The sequence below is a fragment of the Nyctibius grandis genome, chromosome 2 (genome assembly GCF_013368605.1).
Source record: "Nyctibius grandis isolate bNycGra1 chromosome 2, bNycGra1.pri, whole genome shotgun sequence".
NCBI lineage: Eukaryota > Metazoa > Chordata > Aves > Nyctibiiformes > Nyctibiidae > Nyctibius > Nyctibius grandis.
In genome coordinates, this window is record NC_090659.1 from 24,719,659 (window position 1) to 24,739,311 (window position 19,653).

The 19,653-nt window shown below is 47.4% G+C and overlaps 1 protein-coding gene across 3 annotated transcripts in view; it reads left to right on the plus strand.

Annotated features, from left to right (window-relative positions):
- Positions 1-19,653, plus strand: part of PDE9A (phosphodiesterase 9A) — a 54,289-nt gene that overhangs the window by 18,727 nt on the left and 15,909 nt on the right. For 2 of the 3 annotated variants that reach the window (XM_068423628.1, XM_068423635.1), the window contains 4 exons: positions 8,995-9,049; positions 9,885-9,955; positions 14,639-14,723; positions 18,763-18,844. In XM_068423628.1, the coding sequence (XP_068279729.1) occupies positions 8,995-9,049; positions 9,885-9,955; positions 14,639-14,723; positions 18,763-18,844 (293 nt within the window). The remainder of the gene's footprint in view (positions 1-8,994; positions 9,050-9,884; positions 9,956-14,638; positions 14,724-18,762; positions 18,845-19,653) is intronic. The other variant, XM_068423643.1, reaches the window with a different exon arrangement.

Below are 19,653 nucleotides of genomic sequence, written 5' to 3' on the forward strand. Positions count from 1 at the left end.
ACACTTCCCCAGGTTAGCTGCGAGGATGCTGTGGGAGACAGTGTCAAACGCTTTACTGAAATCAAGATAGACCACATCCACAGCTTTACCATCATCTATCCACCGGGTAACATCCTCATAAAAGGCTATCAAGTTGGTTGAGCAAGACTTCCCGTTGGTGAAGCCATGCTGAGTGCCCCTAATGATCCCCCTATCCTTGATGCGTCTAGAGACAGCACCAAGGACAAGTTGTTCCATCACCTTTCCGGGGATGGAGGTGAGGCTGACCGGTCTATAGTTACCCGGGTCCTCCTTCTTGCCCTTTTTGAAGACTGGAGTGACATTCGCTTTCCTCCAGTCCTCAGGCACCTCTCCCGTTGCCCACGACTTAGCAAAGATGATGGGGAGTGGCCTAGCAATGACTTCCGCCAGCTCCCTCAGCACCCGCGGGTGCATCCCATCAGGACCCATGGATTTATGGGTGTCCAGGTTGCTTAATTGGTCCCTGACCCAGCCCTCATCAACCAAGACAGATTCCTCCTCTATCCTGACTTCCTCTGGGGCCTCAGGGGTCCGGGGCTCTTCAGGACAGCCTCCAGCAGTATAGACAGAGGCAAAGAAGGCATTCAGTAACTCCACCTTCTTTTTATCCTCTGTCTCCAGGGCCCCCACCTCATTCATCAGTGGGCCTACATTGCCTCTAGTATTGGTTTTACCTGCAAGGTATTTGAAGAAGCCCTTTCTGTTGTCCTTGACCTGTCTTGCAAGGTTTAATTCCAAGGAGGCCTTAGCTTTCCTAGTTGCCTCCCTACATCCTCTGACAACAGACTTCTATTCCTCCCAAGTGGCCAGCCCCTCCTTCCATGATCTGTACACCCTCTTCTTCCACTTGAGTTTGCCCAGCAGTTCCCTGTTTAGCCATGCAGGTCTCCTGGTACCCTTTCTTGACTTCCTACCTGTTGGGATGCTCTGATCTTGAGCTTGGAAGAAGCAGTCCTTGAATGCTAACCAACTATCTTGGGCCCCCTTACCTTCTAGTACCCTGTCCCATGGGATTTCCCCTAGCAATTGCTTGAAAAGGCCAAAGTTGGTCCTACTGAAGTCCAGGGTTGTGATTCTGCTAGATATTCTGTTCCTGCCCCATGAGATCCTGAACTCCACCATCTCATGGTCACTACAACCAAGGCTGCCCTCAACCTTCACCGTTTCAACCAGACCTTCCTTGTTAGCGAGAACAAGATCCAGCAGCGCTCCTCTCCTAGTTGGCTCATCCACCATTTGCATCAGAAAGTTATCATGAATGCACTGGAGGAACCTCCTGGACTGAGGATGGCTGGCTGAGTAGGCCTTCCAGCAAATATCAGGGTAGTTGAAATCCCCCACAACAACCAGGGCCTGTAATTGTGAGACTGCTCTCAGCTGCCTGTAGAAGGCCTCATCACCCTCCTCATCCTGATCCGGTGGCCTGTAATAGACACCCACAACAGTATCACCCCTGCCAGCCTGCCCCTTAATTCGCACCCACAAACTCTCAACTCACTCCTGATCCGCCCCTGGACAGAACTCAATACATTCTAGCTGCTCACTCACATAAAAAGCAACTCCACCACCTCTCCTTACTGGCCTGTCTTTCCTGAACAGGACATAGCCACCCATGACCACATTCCAGTCATGCGAGTTGTCCCACCAAGTCTCTGTAATTGCCACTAGATCATAACCCCCCGACCGAACACGGATTTCTAACTCCTCCTGTTTATTCCCCATGCTGCCTGTCATGGTTGTAGCTACAGCAGAATAAGAAGTGTTTGATCACAGTATTCTGGAGGAAAGCTAAAAAAAAGTCCCCAGTTTTCAAAGTATTTGAGGGTGAGGTGGAATGGCTGGGATCCAGGGGACTTTCACAGGGCTTAGCTCTGCTCAGACTCAGCACCACTGATGTCCTGGGGAAACTCTCACATGAAGCAGTGGTTTTTTTCAGGCAATACAGATAATGTTTGAAAGCCTGTCCTGCAGTGTTTTATTAAACTTGTTCATCTCTCAGCAAAGCTCTGGTGGAAAGCTGAGCACAGCATTTGAACCCTGTGTTACTTCCAAATGGCTGAGGAGAGAGCATAACTTTTGTTGTGGGCATGGTAGCTCTAAGTGTAATAAATATTTAAATATACCTGACAAGATTAAAGAAAGCCTGGATGAAAGAACACATCTGGAACACATTCCCCAGTGCACACTGCTGCTGTATTCTGCAAGCAGGGCTGAAGTGGCACTTCTACCATTTCTCATTGCCTGCCAGTGTCATGTTCAGGCCAGTAGCTCTCAGACACTGGAGCAGAGCATTTGCTTGGGGCAACTCCTGTAGAGCATCTGGCTCATGGTCTCTCTCATCTGTACAACTGCAGTATCTCCTGCCACTTGCTCCAAGGCAGCTTGAGCAAGAGCCCTAGCCTGTACACTGTGGAGCTATAGGGAGAGGCTGGCCACTGAGGCAGGAGCTGCAGGAGGGTAGGAGATGTCAGCTGAGGACACAGTTTGGAGCAGTAAAATGAGAAGATAGGAGAGACAGGGGCAAGAGGTTAAGATTATCTTGGACACGTAGACTGCACAGAAAGAACAGGAGGGAGCCAGAAAGTCTGGGGCTGGAAAAAGTAGTTTGCAGGAATGGGTGAGGCTCTTGGATTAGGGGCAAGGCAGTTTTGCTGGTCCCACCTTGTCTTCTTACTAATGCTAATTGCAGGTCCCACCTCTTCTTGCTTAGGCTCCTGTGTTACGCAAGAAAACAGTGTCTCACAGCACTTCCTTCTTTTGGATAGGGAGGAAAAGGGAACAAAACCCACTCTTTGAGATACCCATGTCTGCTGTAGCAGAAACATCTGTAGGAAAAGCGCACAGCAAGGCAGTGTAGAAGGATGTGCGGGGAGGGGACAGAGAGGCGACAGCGGGGAGCTTGTGCATGCAGAGAGCAAAGGCGAACGGACAGCAAAAAGAAGAAAGAAGCTAGGAAACAGGGAAGAACTTTATCACAGTAAGATTTGTTACAAGCCATAAACAGGTCCCATGTCAGTGATTGCCACTGTTGCCAGAAGGAGGTAGTCAAAGCCGAGGGACGCATGTGACTGCTAAGGGAAAAGAAGTTGTCTCCTAAACTATTTCCTTATTGTAATGAACTCTGCTGGAACAGCATCACTCTTCTGGTCCAGGAGTGCGCTATTTGCATTATCAGATCAGAAAAGGTGGGGTCTTAACTGGAGCGTGTGTCTCTGTGTACCAGCTGGTGTGGGTAATCAATAGTCATTTTCCCCAAGATGGAGAAAGACTGGCGAATGGGACTGGCGGGGCTCTGCTGGGGAATGCCACTGTGTTATACCAGCTGGGAAGCTGGTCGAAGGACTTTCTAGAAAATCTGTCTTTTTTTTTTTTCCTAACATGAAGCTAACCGTATATTTTTATAAGACCATGTATGACTTTTCACACTCTCCCAGGGCCCTCATTTTTCACCCCTGCTGACAGCACATGGCTCTGCTTTGTGCAGAGAGCAGCTCACTGTGTCAGCAAGGACTCTATTCCCTCCCTGCATTTTATAAAACAAGGATTTCCAAAGACCTAAGCTGAAAAGGGCAAGAAAAATTCTGGCGGTAGGCTGCCAAAGCATGAGACAGAGTCTGCTATGGAAAGAGGAGGAAATTTGAACTGAATGAGATGGAACTAATGTTCCTTGGTATCTGTTTCTCTTTCACATGGGTTGTCATTAATCTTAAGCATTCCTGACATTTTGCTGAGAGTAGGAAGAATAAACAGAGTGGGAAATTGCTCCTCTTCATTAAAAGAAAAAAACACAGCTCTCTTCTAGTCTTCGCTTCTTAAACAACTGTGCCTGCGTGATTCTGCTTCCCAAAGCAACTCATCCAAACGCATGCCAAAAAAAGGGGTCACCCCAATTTTCACAGCAGTGGGAGGTAATGCACCTCTTTTCAGCAGTATCCCAGGCAGCTGGAAAAGAATGACGCACACTTCAGCAGAACAAAGACTGTAAAAGTTGGGACTGGAAAATACGATCCTTTGGGAGGAAAATATAAGCAGTGGCTTTTGTCCAGCAGAGGAGATATCCACTGGAGCCCTGCTAAGAAACCGTTCTTCATTTCCTGGCCATAGTCATGGGAGAGGGTTGGAATTAAAAAAATTATTATTACAGTGAGCATCCGTTGGATGCAGCGGCGATCGCCATATCACCGTGGGGTCAGCTGTCTGCAAGGCAAAGGCGTGGGCCCAGCTGGCCAGCTCTAAGCCTGTGGGGCCATTGCATCACGTGCTGCCCCTCCTCCCGTGGCCCTGGACCAGAAGACGTGCAGCCCTCCAAGCAGAGCATCAAACCCCCAGTGACAAACCCTTCCTTCTCTCTGGGGTGTTTAAACTCCCAAGCCCATCGAATGGGCATCTTCTCTCTCCCAACAGCGGAAAGGCTCTGGTCTGCATCCTCGCAGTGGAACGGGCTCAAAGCTCACAAACCAATGGCTGTGCTGTGGCTGTAACTAGTAGGGTTCAGGCACTCTGCAATATTGTTGGAGACGCCAATTAAATGAACAAATCCTACTAGCAGCACACTCTTGAGAAACAAAATTGAAGTCTGTTACGTTTCTGATAATGCAGAGAAAAGAGCTGATGTGGAGCTCAAGTGAGCCTGATCCACCGTGGTCCTAAACTGGGGGGGAAACATGCGTAGGGTCTTTCCTACTGCTCTGAAGTTAGGACAGCACAGTACACAGGCAGCTGGATGAGCCCTTAAAGATCTCACCAGGGATGTGACCTGAATGAGTATGACGTGCCAAGCTCGGTCCCAACTCTCTCTGCACCTCTGTCTCTAGCTTGTTCTGGTGGGTCCTTCAACACAAGCATCTCTTCACCCCTGGGAAAACCCAAAGAGAGCAGTTCCCGATTGGGATGGAGGCCAGAATGCAGGGAGAACTCATCACCTGCTACTCCTTGCTCAGCAGCCTCAGTGCTGGGGAACCCTGCCAATGTCAGAGCTGCTTGGCCAGGCTGAGGCTGTGGGCAGCGCCTTCGCCTCCCACTTCACTTGCCGTTCAGTTATTTGCCTTTTCAACTAACAAGCTATCTAGCACTTGCAGGGAGGAAAACCCACGGTCTCTCCCCAGGGATATCAGCTTGCAGCAGGAGAGCTAGCTCAATCAAGACCTGTGTAGCTGCCTGGTAGAAGGCCCACGTCTGAATCAGTGCTAGCCCTGCCTTGCCTGCCGCCGAACGCACCAACGATATGTGCAGCTGCACCAGAGGTTTCCAGGGACAACTTTTTTCTCTGAATGACTAAATACACAAGATCTTGTGCAGATTGCTATTGGTAAAGTGACAGAAGCTTGTCACTCTGTCTAAATCTTCTTATTCTGGGATCTCTCGTCTCCTCTTGGAGACATGTTCATGCACACAGCTCAGGCAAGAGAGAAAAGGCAGAGACTGTAAGAGGAAAAAATCCCTCCTGCCTGCTGCTCCTTACACACATCTCACGTGGATACGTGCGTTGGAATGGGGGCAACTGCTCAACTGCTTCAGGATTACTCACGTAAGCAGGGAGTTGAATGTGGTAGCCCAAATTAACCTGAGCTGTCAAGTGAATTTGGTGCTTGATCATGACGTGATTCACAGATGTGGGCTTGGACTTGAAGCACACCCCTTCCCGAGGCTTTTGTCCACCTGGCTGTTTGTTTTTTAAATTCCTCTGAATGCCCAGATCCAAACAAACCACAAAAAGGGAAATACAGACGGGAGCCCGAGCCAGAGGTACAGGCACACATGAGAAAGAGACCATATGGCAGGAATTCGCCAGCCTGATGCTGACAGGGAAAAGCAGATGCCCACGACCTTGCAGCCTTGTTTGGCCACAGCAGAAAAGACAGGGGAAAACCAACACACCCCCACAACCCCATGCACTCCCCACTTGCACCTTGTTGAGGCTGGCAGGATGGCGAGGGGAGCTGGGGAGGGCAGGACAATGGAGGTGGCTCCCCAGCCATGATCTCAGTGTGTAAGACGGGAGAGGAAGAGTCGCTGCCAAGCAGGGCGGTGTGAAGCAGAGGGTGCATGCCAGTGGGTTATAAACCATCTGTGTCAGTGTACGTGTAACCTGAGCTGCCCCGGCGTGTACCTAGTCCCCGTCTGGCAGGGAAGGTGCATGCTCGCTGCCAGCCCTCCTATCTGGCCGCAGCGGGAGCCGCAGGAAAAAGTCCTGCTGCTATATTCCCCTGCACCTGCTTTCTGCCCAGACCTGCTGGAGACAGGACTGCCAGGATGGAGGGCAAAATGGCTTCTTGCTCTCTGATGCCCTGGCCAATCTCCCTGCTGAGCTTGGCGGGGGCCAGCAGGTGAGGAGCCAAAGTCCCTGTGCCCACAGTGAGTGCAGGAATGAGCTGTGGGAAGCCCAGGGAGGCCCGAGCTGGCCTGTCCCCTGCCCAGTATTATGCTATTGCAGTGTCTTCTGGAGAAGGTTTTTCTAATTTCCATTTGTCAGCTCTAAAACACCCTGCATATTGTACAAAAATCCGACTTGCTGAACACCTGCATTTGCAAAAGTTGCACGTTCATGGTGCTGGCAGAGGGTCATCTGAGAAGAGGGTTGCTGTTGGCTTTTGGGTTACTGCAGGCAGGAACTGGCGGCCCTCGGCAAGGTGCACGGATTGCGTCTGCCCGTGCTACATGCAGTAGGGTTTCCTTTTCTCAGAGGGAATCGCAGCAAAACAAATGAAGCAACTGAGGGAAAAGGTAGGTGTGTGCACCTGGGCTATCAGCCCTGCCCAGAGGTATGGAAAATAAGAAGACAGAGGGTAATGAAGGGAGTAAAGGGACATCTAGCCTTGCTGTTTTACGAAGGAGTGGGCAAGCAAGGCTAAATGATGTTGGCGCAATGTCTCATTTTCTTCGTGAACAAGGGTGAGCAGAGGTCTTCCCCTCGGAAAAGAACAGGGCAAAGAAATGGATCCTTGTCTCTTTAAGATGAGACGAACTGCCACTCTTAGTCATATATCTTTACTGCACCCTAGGGTTATAAAAACATACATCTTCATTTTGAAAGTCTTTTATTACATCCATAAACATCAGATTGCATCTGACTGTTCCCTGGATGAGAATGTCCTAGTACTCCAAGTGAGTTTTGACAGGGGGAGGGAGTGAAAGTAAGATTTTTTTTTTTACTGGAACAGTGTTTATAGGGAACTTGTCAGTCTCTGGCATGCTACAGCCACTGTCAGAGAGCTGAGTGGCGCCGAAGTGAGAGGACACGGGTTTCTCTGCTTATTCTCACTGTTGGACTCGGATACCACCCCAGGTGCTACATACGGTAAGCTTCCCTCCTGTCTTAAATAGGACACAGCGTTTGCTTTGTTTCAGCTCTTGGGTTTTCAAATGGGTTTTGTGAGAAAACTGAAAAATGGGTCTCTGTGAAAAGAATTAATCTCTTAATTTGCTCTGCTAGCCGCTCCACTGGGATTCAGATCCCAGCAAAACAAAAAGAGGGAATTAGATCTGAGACTTTCAGAGCACAGAGTGCTTGCTCCAGTTTAGAGACACGAGGGTAACAGCCAAATTGTTTTAACCAGAAAAGTGAATGCTCTTGACAAGTATTTCTGACATCTCTAATACCTGAGGAATTGCAAATCCTTTCAACAGGTACAAAAGCTATTATTCAGAAATACATTGTAAATGCTGGGCTGTATTTCTGTCATCTGATGTGTTTTGCCTGGGTGACTGCCCTCGTGAGGCATGGTGCTCCCTCAGGCAAGTGCAAGAAGTAGCTTCATGAATGCCATCAGGGTATTTCTGCACAGGGTATAAGTGGGTGTTCTGTAATCTGCAGCATGTATATGACAGCATGCAATGTTTTCACTCCTTGAGCATGAGAAACGAAGAGTACATCCACATTGCAGGCATGAGAACAACTGCAGCACAGTGCAGTTTAAATTAGCTGGTGGGGGAAAGTGGGAGCAATCTTGAAACAGCAGCTTACAGCTCAGCAAAGGTGATTTATGCTTCCGCTGTCTGTGTGAATACAGTGTGGACAGACTGAAAGATGGGAAAACTTTGCTATTGTACTTCTTCTTCCTTACTAAAGTGTGCTGGCTCTTGAAATCTAGGGTCTTGTTTTAAGGACTCGTTTGCTTTCCCTACATTAGTGATTGCAGTCCTGTGACAGTCTTGGGAAGGGGCTGGGACTTCACCACGCCAACTTTCCCAAGCTGCCTGAAGCACCTGAGAACTGGTGTTGGCAGTGGGAGGCCGGGAGCTGCTGGCGTGAGCTCTCCCAGTGCAGCCACTGCCGCAGCAGCTCAGGCAGCGATGGGATCCCCACGGGATCCCCACGGCGTCTCTGTCCAAGTTCTGTTCTCAAGGAAAAAGGGGTTGGGAAACTTGCGCCCTGCTGTGTCCACCCCACGAACCAGGAAGGGCAGACCTCATTCTGCAAGGACAGTCACTTTGGCATCTCACGTTTACCTGAAGCCTATGCATAGCAGCATGATCCTTATGAATTTGCACCAGAAAAATTGTTCTCCAGGGTAATATCCCAGTGTAAATCTGAAAGCCAAGCTGGGCTTTCTTGTGTTCGTAAGCTGTTGCATAGTTCATGGGCACTCTGGCACAGTGTGCTGATGGTGTAGAGGCAGTCCTTGTGAGCCAGACCTTTCAAAAGTGGGAGGCAATTCTGGGTGTCCCACCCAAGAAATGCAAAAGGCATCTCCTTTCCAGAGAGTGCTGCCTTAAAGCAAGCCACCCCTCAGAGACCCAGCACCTCCAAAAAAAATCTTCTGAGAAACCTTGACTGTAATCTGCAGGCAGAGGGAGGCAGGTGAGACGAGGAGTCATTCCCAAACGCTGTCACTGTTCAAAGGACCAGAACGACTTTTTGGCTAAATGCCTCACTGTCAGAGCTGGAAGTCTGGGGATGCCACTTCGCAGGGGGTTGAGGGTGTCTTCTTTCTTCTGTCATTTTCTGTTATGTCTCCCTCCTGTTTCTTTCAGAGAAAGAAGAATTGTTCCAGAATTTATTAGGACAGATTGCCGAGCAGTTCTCGAGGTAGGAAGATGAACATCATTATTAATTTAAAAGGTTATTTCTTTTATCAGCCTGAAGTGAAATTTTCACAGGAGGTAGAGGGGCATTTAAGATCTCTTTCAAATCCCACTTTTCCTGCCAAATTTAGGCCTGGTAGACACGTTATTTCCTGCTGACACCAATACAGTAGCTTAAACCAAAAGCAATTTTGGTGATTATTTTTGATCTAAAAAGGAGATCAAGTAGTAAATATAAATGTTCTTATTGTGCTCCTGCCCTCTTAGGAAGCAAAAGAAATGCTTCTTTGTTGAACAGTCAAATAATCTGGTTTGTTTCATTTTGCCCTTTATCACCCAAACATGTCTCTCCTCCAAGAGGATTTCTCAACATCTGGACAGCTGCTTAGTTTACTCTATCTGGTTTCAGTAAGACAGATCAATCCCAGCACAGCTCAGCAAATCACCAGCGTAACTCAAAAGGAGGAGGGCTTCAGAGTGTGCAGACACCAAGATGCTGCTGTTAGGCGAAGCATTATCAATTTAACTTTGCTTCCCTGGGGGGGTACAAAAACAAGTCACTGCTGAGAGAGGGGGTGATGAAGTGTTGCAGAACCACAGTACATTCTTGGGGCTATAACAAAATCATTTGTTGTTAATTTTTCTGAAAATTAAACCTGGGTGTATTTTCTGCCCAACTTTTAGCATTTCCATGGAAAATTTTCTTGTACTTACGGCAACCACAGTTGGACAGATCAATCCTCTGAAAAATATAAGACATTTCTTGCAAAAGTCCCTTTTACCTAGGGTAGGTACACCACTAAATGTATAACATTAATACATAAGGGTTTTCTTTTCAGGGTTTTTAAAATCAACGAGCTGAAAGCGGAAGTAGCTAATCACTTGGCAATGCTGGAGAAAAAGGTTGAATGTGAGTGTCCCTTTCTTCGTATCGCAGTGGGAACCGGTGTCTCAGAAACCCTCCGCCTCGCTGCCCTCATTGTACCCCCACTTCTGTCCCGTTCCTCACAGCCCCTCCGCTTTCTCCAATCGCTCGTAATTTGGCCGGCCTTGAGCCCAAGAGGCTGCAGGCCAGCCCGGGGTGAGACGTGGGGAAGGCGTGAGCCCGTGGTGGCACCCCCCGGCAGGGCAAGGCTGAGGAGGGACATCCGTCATTGCACGTACCTGCAGTGCCTCCTGGCCTCCTCTCTGAGGGGCCATCGAGCCCTCCGCCAAGCTTTGGGCCTGGGGCCACGTCCTCCTGCTACCATGTCCCTGTAGCAGATGATCTCCACTGCCCACCTCCCCATCCCTCACCTACAAGCCCCCTGGCCTGCCCTCCCATGCCCCACTATGTCCCCACCATGCCCCACCATGCCCCAGCCCCCCGCCACCTTCCCTGCACCCAGTGGTGACCCCCCATGTCTCTCCCTGCAAAAACACTGCCCCCGCCCCCCACACACCCCTGCGGCCTAGCGCTCGCTTCTGTGTGTTGTAATTAATCAAGGGAGGGTAACGCCACTGCCTGCCTTCTACTTTAGGCCGGATATTTGTGCAGGTCAAACACGTTGCCTTGCAGAGAGACTTTCTCCTTTCAGAACTGCATTTACTGCGTACGAAGCTGTCTGGTCAGTCCTCATCGCTGCCCCAGGCCTAGCGCCACACTGAGACCTGACTGTATTTTGGCTCAGTGCCATGTCGCACGCTTCCCTCTGCCGGGAAAGGGCACGAAGGGGACCGAGGCCTTTCCCCACAGCAGCCATGCATGCTACATGGGCTGCACAAATACAGCATGAACACTGAAGCACCCAAAAACAGGCGGCATAGCGTGTGCGACAATGCAGCTGGAGGGTACGTCTCGCTGTCTGGCGAGGCAGTGATTTCTGGGCTGCAGACACGGGGCTTCATCCCTCGCTGGCCATATTGCCTGGCCCACTACTAGGCAGCACCAATTTCCCTGCTTGTTCAGTGTGTTAACGGTAACACAATCATATTCAGTTACTGTGCAACAACCAAGTTAAATTCATCTGGTCAAAGAGCTCCTTTTCTGTATTTTATTTTTTTTCCCCCCTAGGCAGCATCTGACTTGTTGTTTTTCAGTACATTAAGCAGAACACAGGTCCCAGGAAGTCAGGGAAGGCATATGAATAAGGCACTGTCACCCAGCACCGTTTTGACACCAAAGGCCACATCCTCACTGATCTGCAGTATTTAAGCCAGGAGCAGGCAGAGTCTTCCCCGGCACTACAGCTGCATCAAGCGCTTTCTCACTAGAGCTGGCTGGAAAAAAAAAAAAGGTTTCTAGTTCATGGAAGAAGTTGTTTCCTTGAAATTTCCCCCAACCAGAAGCTACCTTGACCCTGCAGCTGCTTGGTGAGACTGATGCCTTTGTCAGCAGGGAGAGGAAAAAAATGTCCTTATTCAAAGAGCAGCTGCAGGGAACGTCCCCCAGGGGCCAGCCCAGCCTCAGGCTCCCGGTGCAGTGGGAGACCCCCAATCACCCCCGCAGAGGGGGCACCCTGTGGCATGACTACCCCCAGCACAGACCTCTGCAAGGAGCCTGGGTAGCAATCCCTCCCTGTCTGCTTGGCTGCAGTTTACCCAAGGCTCTGCTAATTTATTCTTTTGTCCAAAAGAAAAAAAAAAAAGAAAAAGAAAAATTAGCTCAGTCACTCTGCATTTTCTGTGAAACTTCTGACCAACTCCAGTCCTCAGGGCTAAATGCCATGGACTGGAGCAAACAAGGCAAGCATTCCTGTGGGTCCTCCTATCCCCTTGGCAGCCCAGGCAAGCAACTCTCCCAGCTAGCCAGGGGCTGCTTTCAGCCGCTGGCTCTCCCCATGACCCCCTGGGACTCTCAGCCTGCACCCTTCAGCTTTCAGCACTGGCAGCCTGTGACGGTGGAGGGAGATAAGGAAGATTTGCATGCTGCGGCTGGCGGGGAAGATATGCACTTGCACTCTCCGGCACTTTATTGCTGATTTAGGGAAGGCAGCCTACTCAGAGCTGCTGTGCAGGTGAACTGAATTCACTGGTACCTAGACGAGTTTTCTTGCTGCAAGTGGGTCTCGCCGCTGATGGAAATAGCAGCAGATGTAGCAATCTGCTGCCATTCTGCCTGAGCGCTCGCTATCACATCTCCAACAGACTCAGCCTGTGGGCAGGAGCTCCCTGAGTTGCCTGTCTACAAGTGCACCCATCTGCTCGAAGTTGGACTTCCGGAATTTGCAACAGAGCCAAATCTGAAACATTTTGAAATAATCCCAGGCTTTCATGTTTTAAAAGCAAAACTGTGAGAGAAAGGGAGTCTCCAGCCTCCGTACTCGAGCTGAGGTCCCAGAGGCTGCTTTAATAGCCATGTTTCAGTGCTGGATTCAGGCCAAGGATTCCTTTAGACAGCACAGGGTCTTTTCAGAAGGTATTTCTTGCTGCAGAATAATATAATGGGCCCTTAATCAGTGCACATGACAAGGCCATTTATCATTTGCGAGACAAATGTGAAAAGAATTGTGCTTTTGTTTTGCCTTTTCTCTTACCTCCTTCGGAGATCCCTTTTCCACCACTTTCACATGTGATCTCCAGGATATCTTCCCCAGAGGGGACGTGTGTGGGATAAGTGCTTATGACAGCGCTACATCTGCACCTCACATAAAATGTTCTTAGCTTCCTCCCTGTTACTGTCTAGAGACCGCATCAGAGAGATGTGTTTTCTAGGAGCCAAATCCTTTAACTGATTTTTAAATCCCACCTAAAGCTTGTGAATTCCCCTTGGCAAATGCATCCACGCAAGGCAAGCACTGGGAATGCTTTGTCCCGTGGCTTGACTTACTCTGCTCCAGTGTTCGCGTAGCAGCCCACACATGAACAAGGGAGCTGGCAAAAACCCTTTACAATTTGTAAGCATCTCACATCTACCTTAAAAAAATAATTATGTAAATTCTCTGCTCCCCTGGAGGGGTTTTGGAAGAAAACTAAAAGAGACGCAACATGAAAAAATGCTCAGGGCTGCCGTTTTGCACCATAACTCTTCTCTCTGCAGTTACCTGCCCCATTACCCTGTCACTCTGATAACTCTGGTTTGCTCCTACTGCTTCAAATAGGCACCGGCCACCATTTAGACAGTTTGGCAAATGGGCTACCCATGAACTTCTCCCAGATGAATGCACCGGGGTGGTACCTGGCAGCATGGAGCCTGAAGGTCAGCTGCAGCTGATCATTGGTGGTTGAACGAGTACCTACAAAAGTGCAGCCAGACATCCAGAATGAAGATCTTGAATAAGCAGGACTGCACCTTGCCTGTATCATCACATTGTGAACACCCAAAGAAATTGCTTGTAACAATGTTAGACAAAACCCCATTAATCTGGAAATGGGATTTTTAAGAAGTGGAGGGTATCGCTGTAATCAAGCGTAAACCAAAACCCTTTCCCTTTCCTCTCCTAATATGTGACATTTTGGACTCAGTTCATATACCTCTCTGTTTTCCCCCTTTCCCAGTTCCAACAGCAAACTTTGTTGTTACTAGCAAAAAGAAAGCAAAACTGAGGTCTCTGCTTATCTACAGAGTTGTGCCCTTCCAAGGCAGGTTTTTTTATCACTTACATGCTACCCTCCAGATAAGTGATTTTTGACTATTATTTGCTAAGAAAGTGACAGAACACTGATTGTACAATTGCACATTCCCTCGAGTTCCCTGAACCACAGCTTGTCCGTGCAAACAATGAGTTCAGCAAACAAATGAGCTGTGAAATAATTGCATGCGCATGACATGTACTTAATAAATGGTGCTGTATTATGTCCTTGAGCATGCTGATAGTTCAATGAGAGGGAAAGAAAAGGGAGAATATTCTCATACTTGCACTGCATTAGGTTCTCACGGCTACATGGAATGAAGTGCATTGCTGCATAAACAGGCAATCAAACTTTTTGCCTTGTGGCTCTTGTAATTACATACAGAAGGGGAATATAGGATTTTTTGTACTACATGCAGAAATAACAATTGATTACAAAACTGATTGGCAAAAAGAAGTGACAAATCTTCAATACCTAAAAAAAAAAAATAAATCCATCATTAGAGCAAAACTTTTCAACATTTCTCTCTCTCTCCTGCATTTTCACTTTGGTTTCTCTGGATCTAGCAATGCCTCTCAGAGCTCCTTAATACTCTGCGTGAACTTTCAAATTAAAACCTTTTATCTTAATGGGAATTCTAATCCTACTGGGACGTGTTTGCCTAGCTGCGCTTATCATCCCATCACGGGAGGGTTTTTTTGCTCAGGATTTCCTTTGATTCGTGTTCTACAGCAGAGAAGTGAAGGCACCAGAACAGCTGACTGCTGCTAACAATCGTGGAAAAGCTCAGACATTATAGCCATTCTGTGAATTAAAATACTGTAGCTATTATCTAAAATTGGCAGCAGAGAATTCCTACGGGTTTTCAAGATATATCGCTTTGGCAGCACCTGTGTGTGTGAGAACCGGAGCAGACTGTAAGGGCTTGCAGGCTCACTGGATAACCCCACTGTTAAAGCCCTTTGAAATTTTGCACAATTGTGAAATGAGATCCTTCGACTTTTGCCATGGTAACACCCCTGTTGTTTTCTTTTGTTGACAGTGGAAGGCCTGAAAGTAGTGGAGATTGAGAAATGCAAGAGCGACATTAAGAAGATGAGGGAGGAAATGGCAGCAAGAAGCAGCAGGTAAGTTCTGCTTTGGACCTGACCAAAGAAATAAGCATCTGGTTTCAAACCCTAACGCAGAATTGAGTTACCTTCTGGCCTTAGAAGTAAAGGAGCAAGGAAACCAATAACCTTTAAGGACAGTGGTTCAATTTAACATTTAAAGAACTATAGCCGTTCATCAGTTAAAATAGCTCAGGCCATGGGAATAGAGAAAAAGGTCTTGCAACAGAGAGTTATTTTTTCACCATACAGAATGGGAATTCTTCATCCAGATTTACTGGGAGAGAGAGAATGGGAAAAGAACTTCTGCATAGTGCAGCGTTTGGTTGGGAACCAGCTAACAATCAAATCAGCTCCAATATATACTGGGAAAATATCAAATGAATATGTAGCAGCTCTTCTAATTATGATCTCACGCTATTATAAAACATCCATTTCAAATTCAATAAGAAATTGGGAATCTACTTTCTAATGCAAGGACTCAATGTGATTGTGAAGCTTGGTTTCGCTGTAATTAAAACAACAGCAGAAAAAATTGCATTGTCTCAGCTGGAAAGTCTGCCCCCTGTGTCACTGAAATACCCCATTAGGACAAACAAATCATCACTGTGAGATTATGAATACTTCTGGGAAGTTTGCTGAAGAGGGATACACCACGTTGCTCAAAGTGTGGGTGAAGGGTTTTTTTCTCAGCAAACGTAACTATGCTATCTTGACAGCCTCTCTCTTTTTCTTCATTTGGGGTCGAATTCTCTGACTTTTAATCAATGCTATTTCCTACTGAGGGCAACGGGAGATTTGCTAAAATGATTAGGCTTTATAATCACTCGCTTCTATAAATTTTGCTATCTAGATATGTCAGGAGGCACGGTGTTAATATATTCCTATTAAGTCTAAGGCCAAATTCAGCTGTCATTCTAGCATAAATGTAGAGTAACATTATTAACCTCAGATCTGCTCCAGATTTATACTGGTAGTACAGATTGCAGTTTGCCCTGTGACTTGCATCATTTCTTGTTCAGGTGTGTGAGGAAATCTCATAGAAAAATCAGAGTTCAGATTGGCAGCAAATGCAAAAACACGTATGCTGATTTGTGCTGGGTGTGATGTGAATAATGTGTGTGCCCATGCATGTGTCTTTACCTTTCCTCAACTGTTGTAGGGAGCTGGGAGAGCTGCATTTACAAGCATAGTGACACACAGGCAGATAGGGAATTAAAACCAAAAAAAGAAGTTATGGCAACTTCATGTTCACCCAGTTGCTGCCACACACATCAGGAAGTACGAGACTGTCCCAGCAGCAGCCATGACTCATTCCTGTCCCAGATCTTGTCACCTTACAATCTATATTTTGTAGTATAAACAGCAATCTGTTAACAAGAAAAACAGGAATGGGGAGGGCTACGTCTGCCGAGTGCAGGCAGCTCCAGCTGAGGGGTAGTCTTCACCAAGGGCTTGTAGTGAGATATGACAGCTGCCAAAAGCCAGAGACCAGCATCGAGCGTGATGCTGGAAAGCTGTGGTAAAAACCAGTGCAGTGCTCAGCAGCAAGCTAGCTTGCTCTGAGCTCACACTGCATAGCTGATTTTGCTGAAGCAGGAGCCTAACTTGCTGTGCTCAGCATCACTTTGTGCCGTATCAATGTGGCAGCTACCTGTCACAGCTCTTCTTGGTTGCCTTGAGGTGGTCTTCCTCCTCCCAGCTGCACAAAAGCTTCTCCTCCTTGCACAGAATTCTGCCCATAATTATCTGTACCCTAAGGGCTTGGGTCTCAAAGCAGCAGCTAGATGTGACCAGGTTCAGTGTATAACCAGGGGTGGCTATGAGTCATCTCTTTTTGCTATAAGAGTGAGAGGAGGATGCTCCTTGGTGGCTGGCCGTTAAGAGGGACCCCACTGGGAGCTACTGAGGAATGAGCTGTAGTTCCCTATTCCTGAGCAACCATGGCTCTGCAGGAGCCATGCCACTATCCTGCAGTGACCCCAGCCTAGGGATACCTCACCCCAGAGCGGCCGAGCAAGCTGTTTCTCATTGGTGTGAGGTGTGTGCTTGTTGTGGCGGGGACAGAGGCATCCCAGGGCAGATGGAAATGGTTTTGCTCCTATTTGGACTTGTCATGCCTTGTGCAACATAATTTGCTAGATAATGCATTACAGTTGCAATTAGAGATCACATCCAAATTTAATTAATATATATAAGCATGTGTGAGTGCATATATTCCTTCAATAATATCAGTGTACACAGCTGTATTCTTGTATGTTTACATATTCTTACATTTGCTGTTACATTGCCAAATGACAGAGTAAGGATGAACAACTAGATTTATAAAAGTCACCGTGCACAGTGAATTGTGCATCTCTCCTCTTCAGAAGAGCAAAGCAGCCCCACTTGCACGCCCTCAAATTGCTTTTTTTGCTAGTCTGCTTTTTGTGCTCACCACTGGCACATGCTAATAACATTATAGTGTCATTTAAAATCACAGTCATTTGCAGATACAGTTTTACATTTGTAAAGGTCTGATGCATCCTGGCTCTGGTGTGTTCCCCAGTGTGGGAGGATGAAGGCTTCAATGTCTTACTACAGCTGGGAATTACAGATAGCTGGCTGACCCTCAGCTAACTCTGGCAGCTAGCTCCAATTAGGGCAAGGAATGCCCCAATGTCACTATTTTTATCCTACTAATACCCTTCACAGTGGAGTTTTGAGGAAACAGCTTTAGAAACAATTAAGACAGCTTTTCATCAACTAAGAATCTCCTTAAACAGGGGAAGAAAAGGCAGCTGGTTGAAGCCAGCTGACCACCATGAACTGTAACATGACATAACGTTAGCAGGATTCAGACAACACCATCAGAAATTATAGCAGACACTGGTGTTAAGAGGAGAAAATAAAAGGGACCCGGACCAATTCCCAACAGAGAAGAGAAGCACTAAAAAGAGATGCAATTCAGAATATGTGAAATGATTTTAAAAGGGACAAATAAAGTTAATGGAATACTTTTGTTGGCTTCTTTTGGGGGATTTCTTTTAGCTTCATTTGGCAGGAGGCTTGAAAAATGAGAAAGGATAATCCAAATATTAGGACTACAGGGATAAATGCAAAACGCAAGTAGATCAACTTCACATGAGAGTTGTTAAAGTCCATGTGACCAGCTACCTGGGAAATGGGTTGAATTGAAGTATCATGATTAGCACGGGAAATACCACAGAGCTCCTAGTTTTATTGTGCACCCCGCGTCTGTAAGGCAAGAACCTGCTCTCGCACTGCAATGCAGCAACCTAGGTGTTCTGCAAAGGCTGTGAGGCTGGGTGTGCACCTCCCACTGTCATGGTCCTCTGCTCACACGGGATAGCATCAGCTTGGCTCTTCCATATGCAGAGGAAGGAAGAGTAGATGATAACTGGCAGTGGGTGCTGCTGTTAATAACCAGGCAAGTGTTAATTCCCTGTAATTGCTGGCAGTGGCTCCCTTCCTCCAGGACCGGGGAGCCATGCAGACTGTGTCTGCCGAGCCCGTGCCTCACTACTGTTGTCCCGCCTGTTGGAGGGCAGCAGGCAAGATGGTCATGCCATCAAAATGGATGGTCTTACCCAAGCTTTTACGAGGCCTGGAGCTGGGCTACAATAAGATCAGTGGGTGCCTACACTGGTAAATAAGCACAGGCATGCCAGTGTCCATACTCAACATGGCCCCTGGCAGGGCTCTGCTGTCCTGGACAACTGCCTGCCACAGACAGCAAGCCACTCGCTGAGAAGCAGGTTACTTAGTTTAAATAGAAGTGATTTGGTATGCATGGATACATGCCTGAAGACAGATGCTCCTCACTTGAATTCACATAGAAGGAGAAGGGGCAACTGGGGTGTTGCACAAGGGGAGAAAATCCTAAAGAGGATCACACTTTTAAAGCATTTGAGCAACACCACATTAGAAAGGGAGAGGTTGGGGAGTGGGGAAATTCTCTGAGCTATGCCTACTGAAAGACCAGAGTACTTCCAGCATTTTCCAAGGCACTGTGGTTCTGTTCCCACAATGTTAAGAGCTGAATATTTCGTTTCAGGACTAACTGTCCCTGCAAGTACAGCTTTTTGGATGAAAACAAGAGGCCGACTCCTTGGCGGGATGTACCATCCTACCCAAAGGTACCACACAATGATTGCTCTTCCCAGAATCCTACCATGCACTTGCCATCCCGACAAGTGCTGGCTCACAATACGTGACTCCCCAGCCACCTACCTCCTAGTTGTTCTAAATCCAGAGCCTGATCCAAAATCCCTGGAGGCCAATGGAAAAAGCTGTTGTTGCCTGCAGTGACTTAAAGTTGTATCCTCAGTAGTCTTTAATACTTGAAAGCTCATTAGTGTTTGAAATGTTAATGAACATTTTGCATTCGTCAACATTTAACACTCTTTTGTCTAGTTATATTTGTTCATTCTCCATGCTCATAGCAAACAATCAAATAGAGCTTATAAATAGTGCTGCTGCCTGTTTTCTCCTAATGGATTATTTTTTAATTTAAAAAGTAATTTATGAGGATGCTTCACCTAGGGAAACAAAGAGAAAATGAGACATTGGATTCTCTCCAGAATGATTCATTGTCCCTGTGAAAATGAGTTAGTGTATTTGCTAGAGAAAACAGTAATGCTTGAAGACAAATGTCTACTGAGCAAGTACAAGTACAAATCCACAGTGATGAATGAGCCTGAAACCATGAAGCACACAGGATCTTTGATCCTGGCACTGTCAGTCTTTGTCCACAGGACTTATTCAAATCTACCAGGTTATGTCTGCTCAGTGCCCAGCTCACACCTTGACAAAACACCAGCTCACACATGTGCAAATCATAGTTTAACAGTGGGCATTTGCTTGCACACATCAAAGCTGGCTCAGCCACTCTGAAATTCACGTGGTCCCCTGTGATGTAGGTGTATGATACGGATGTGCATACTTG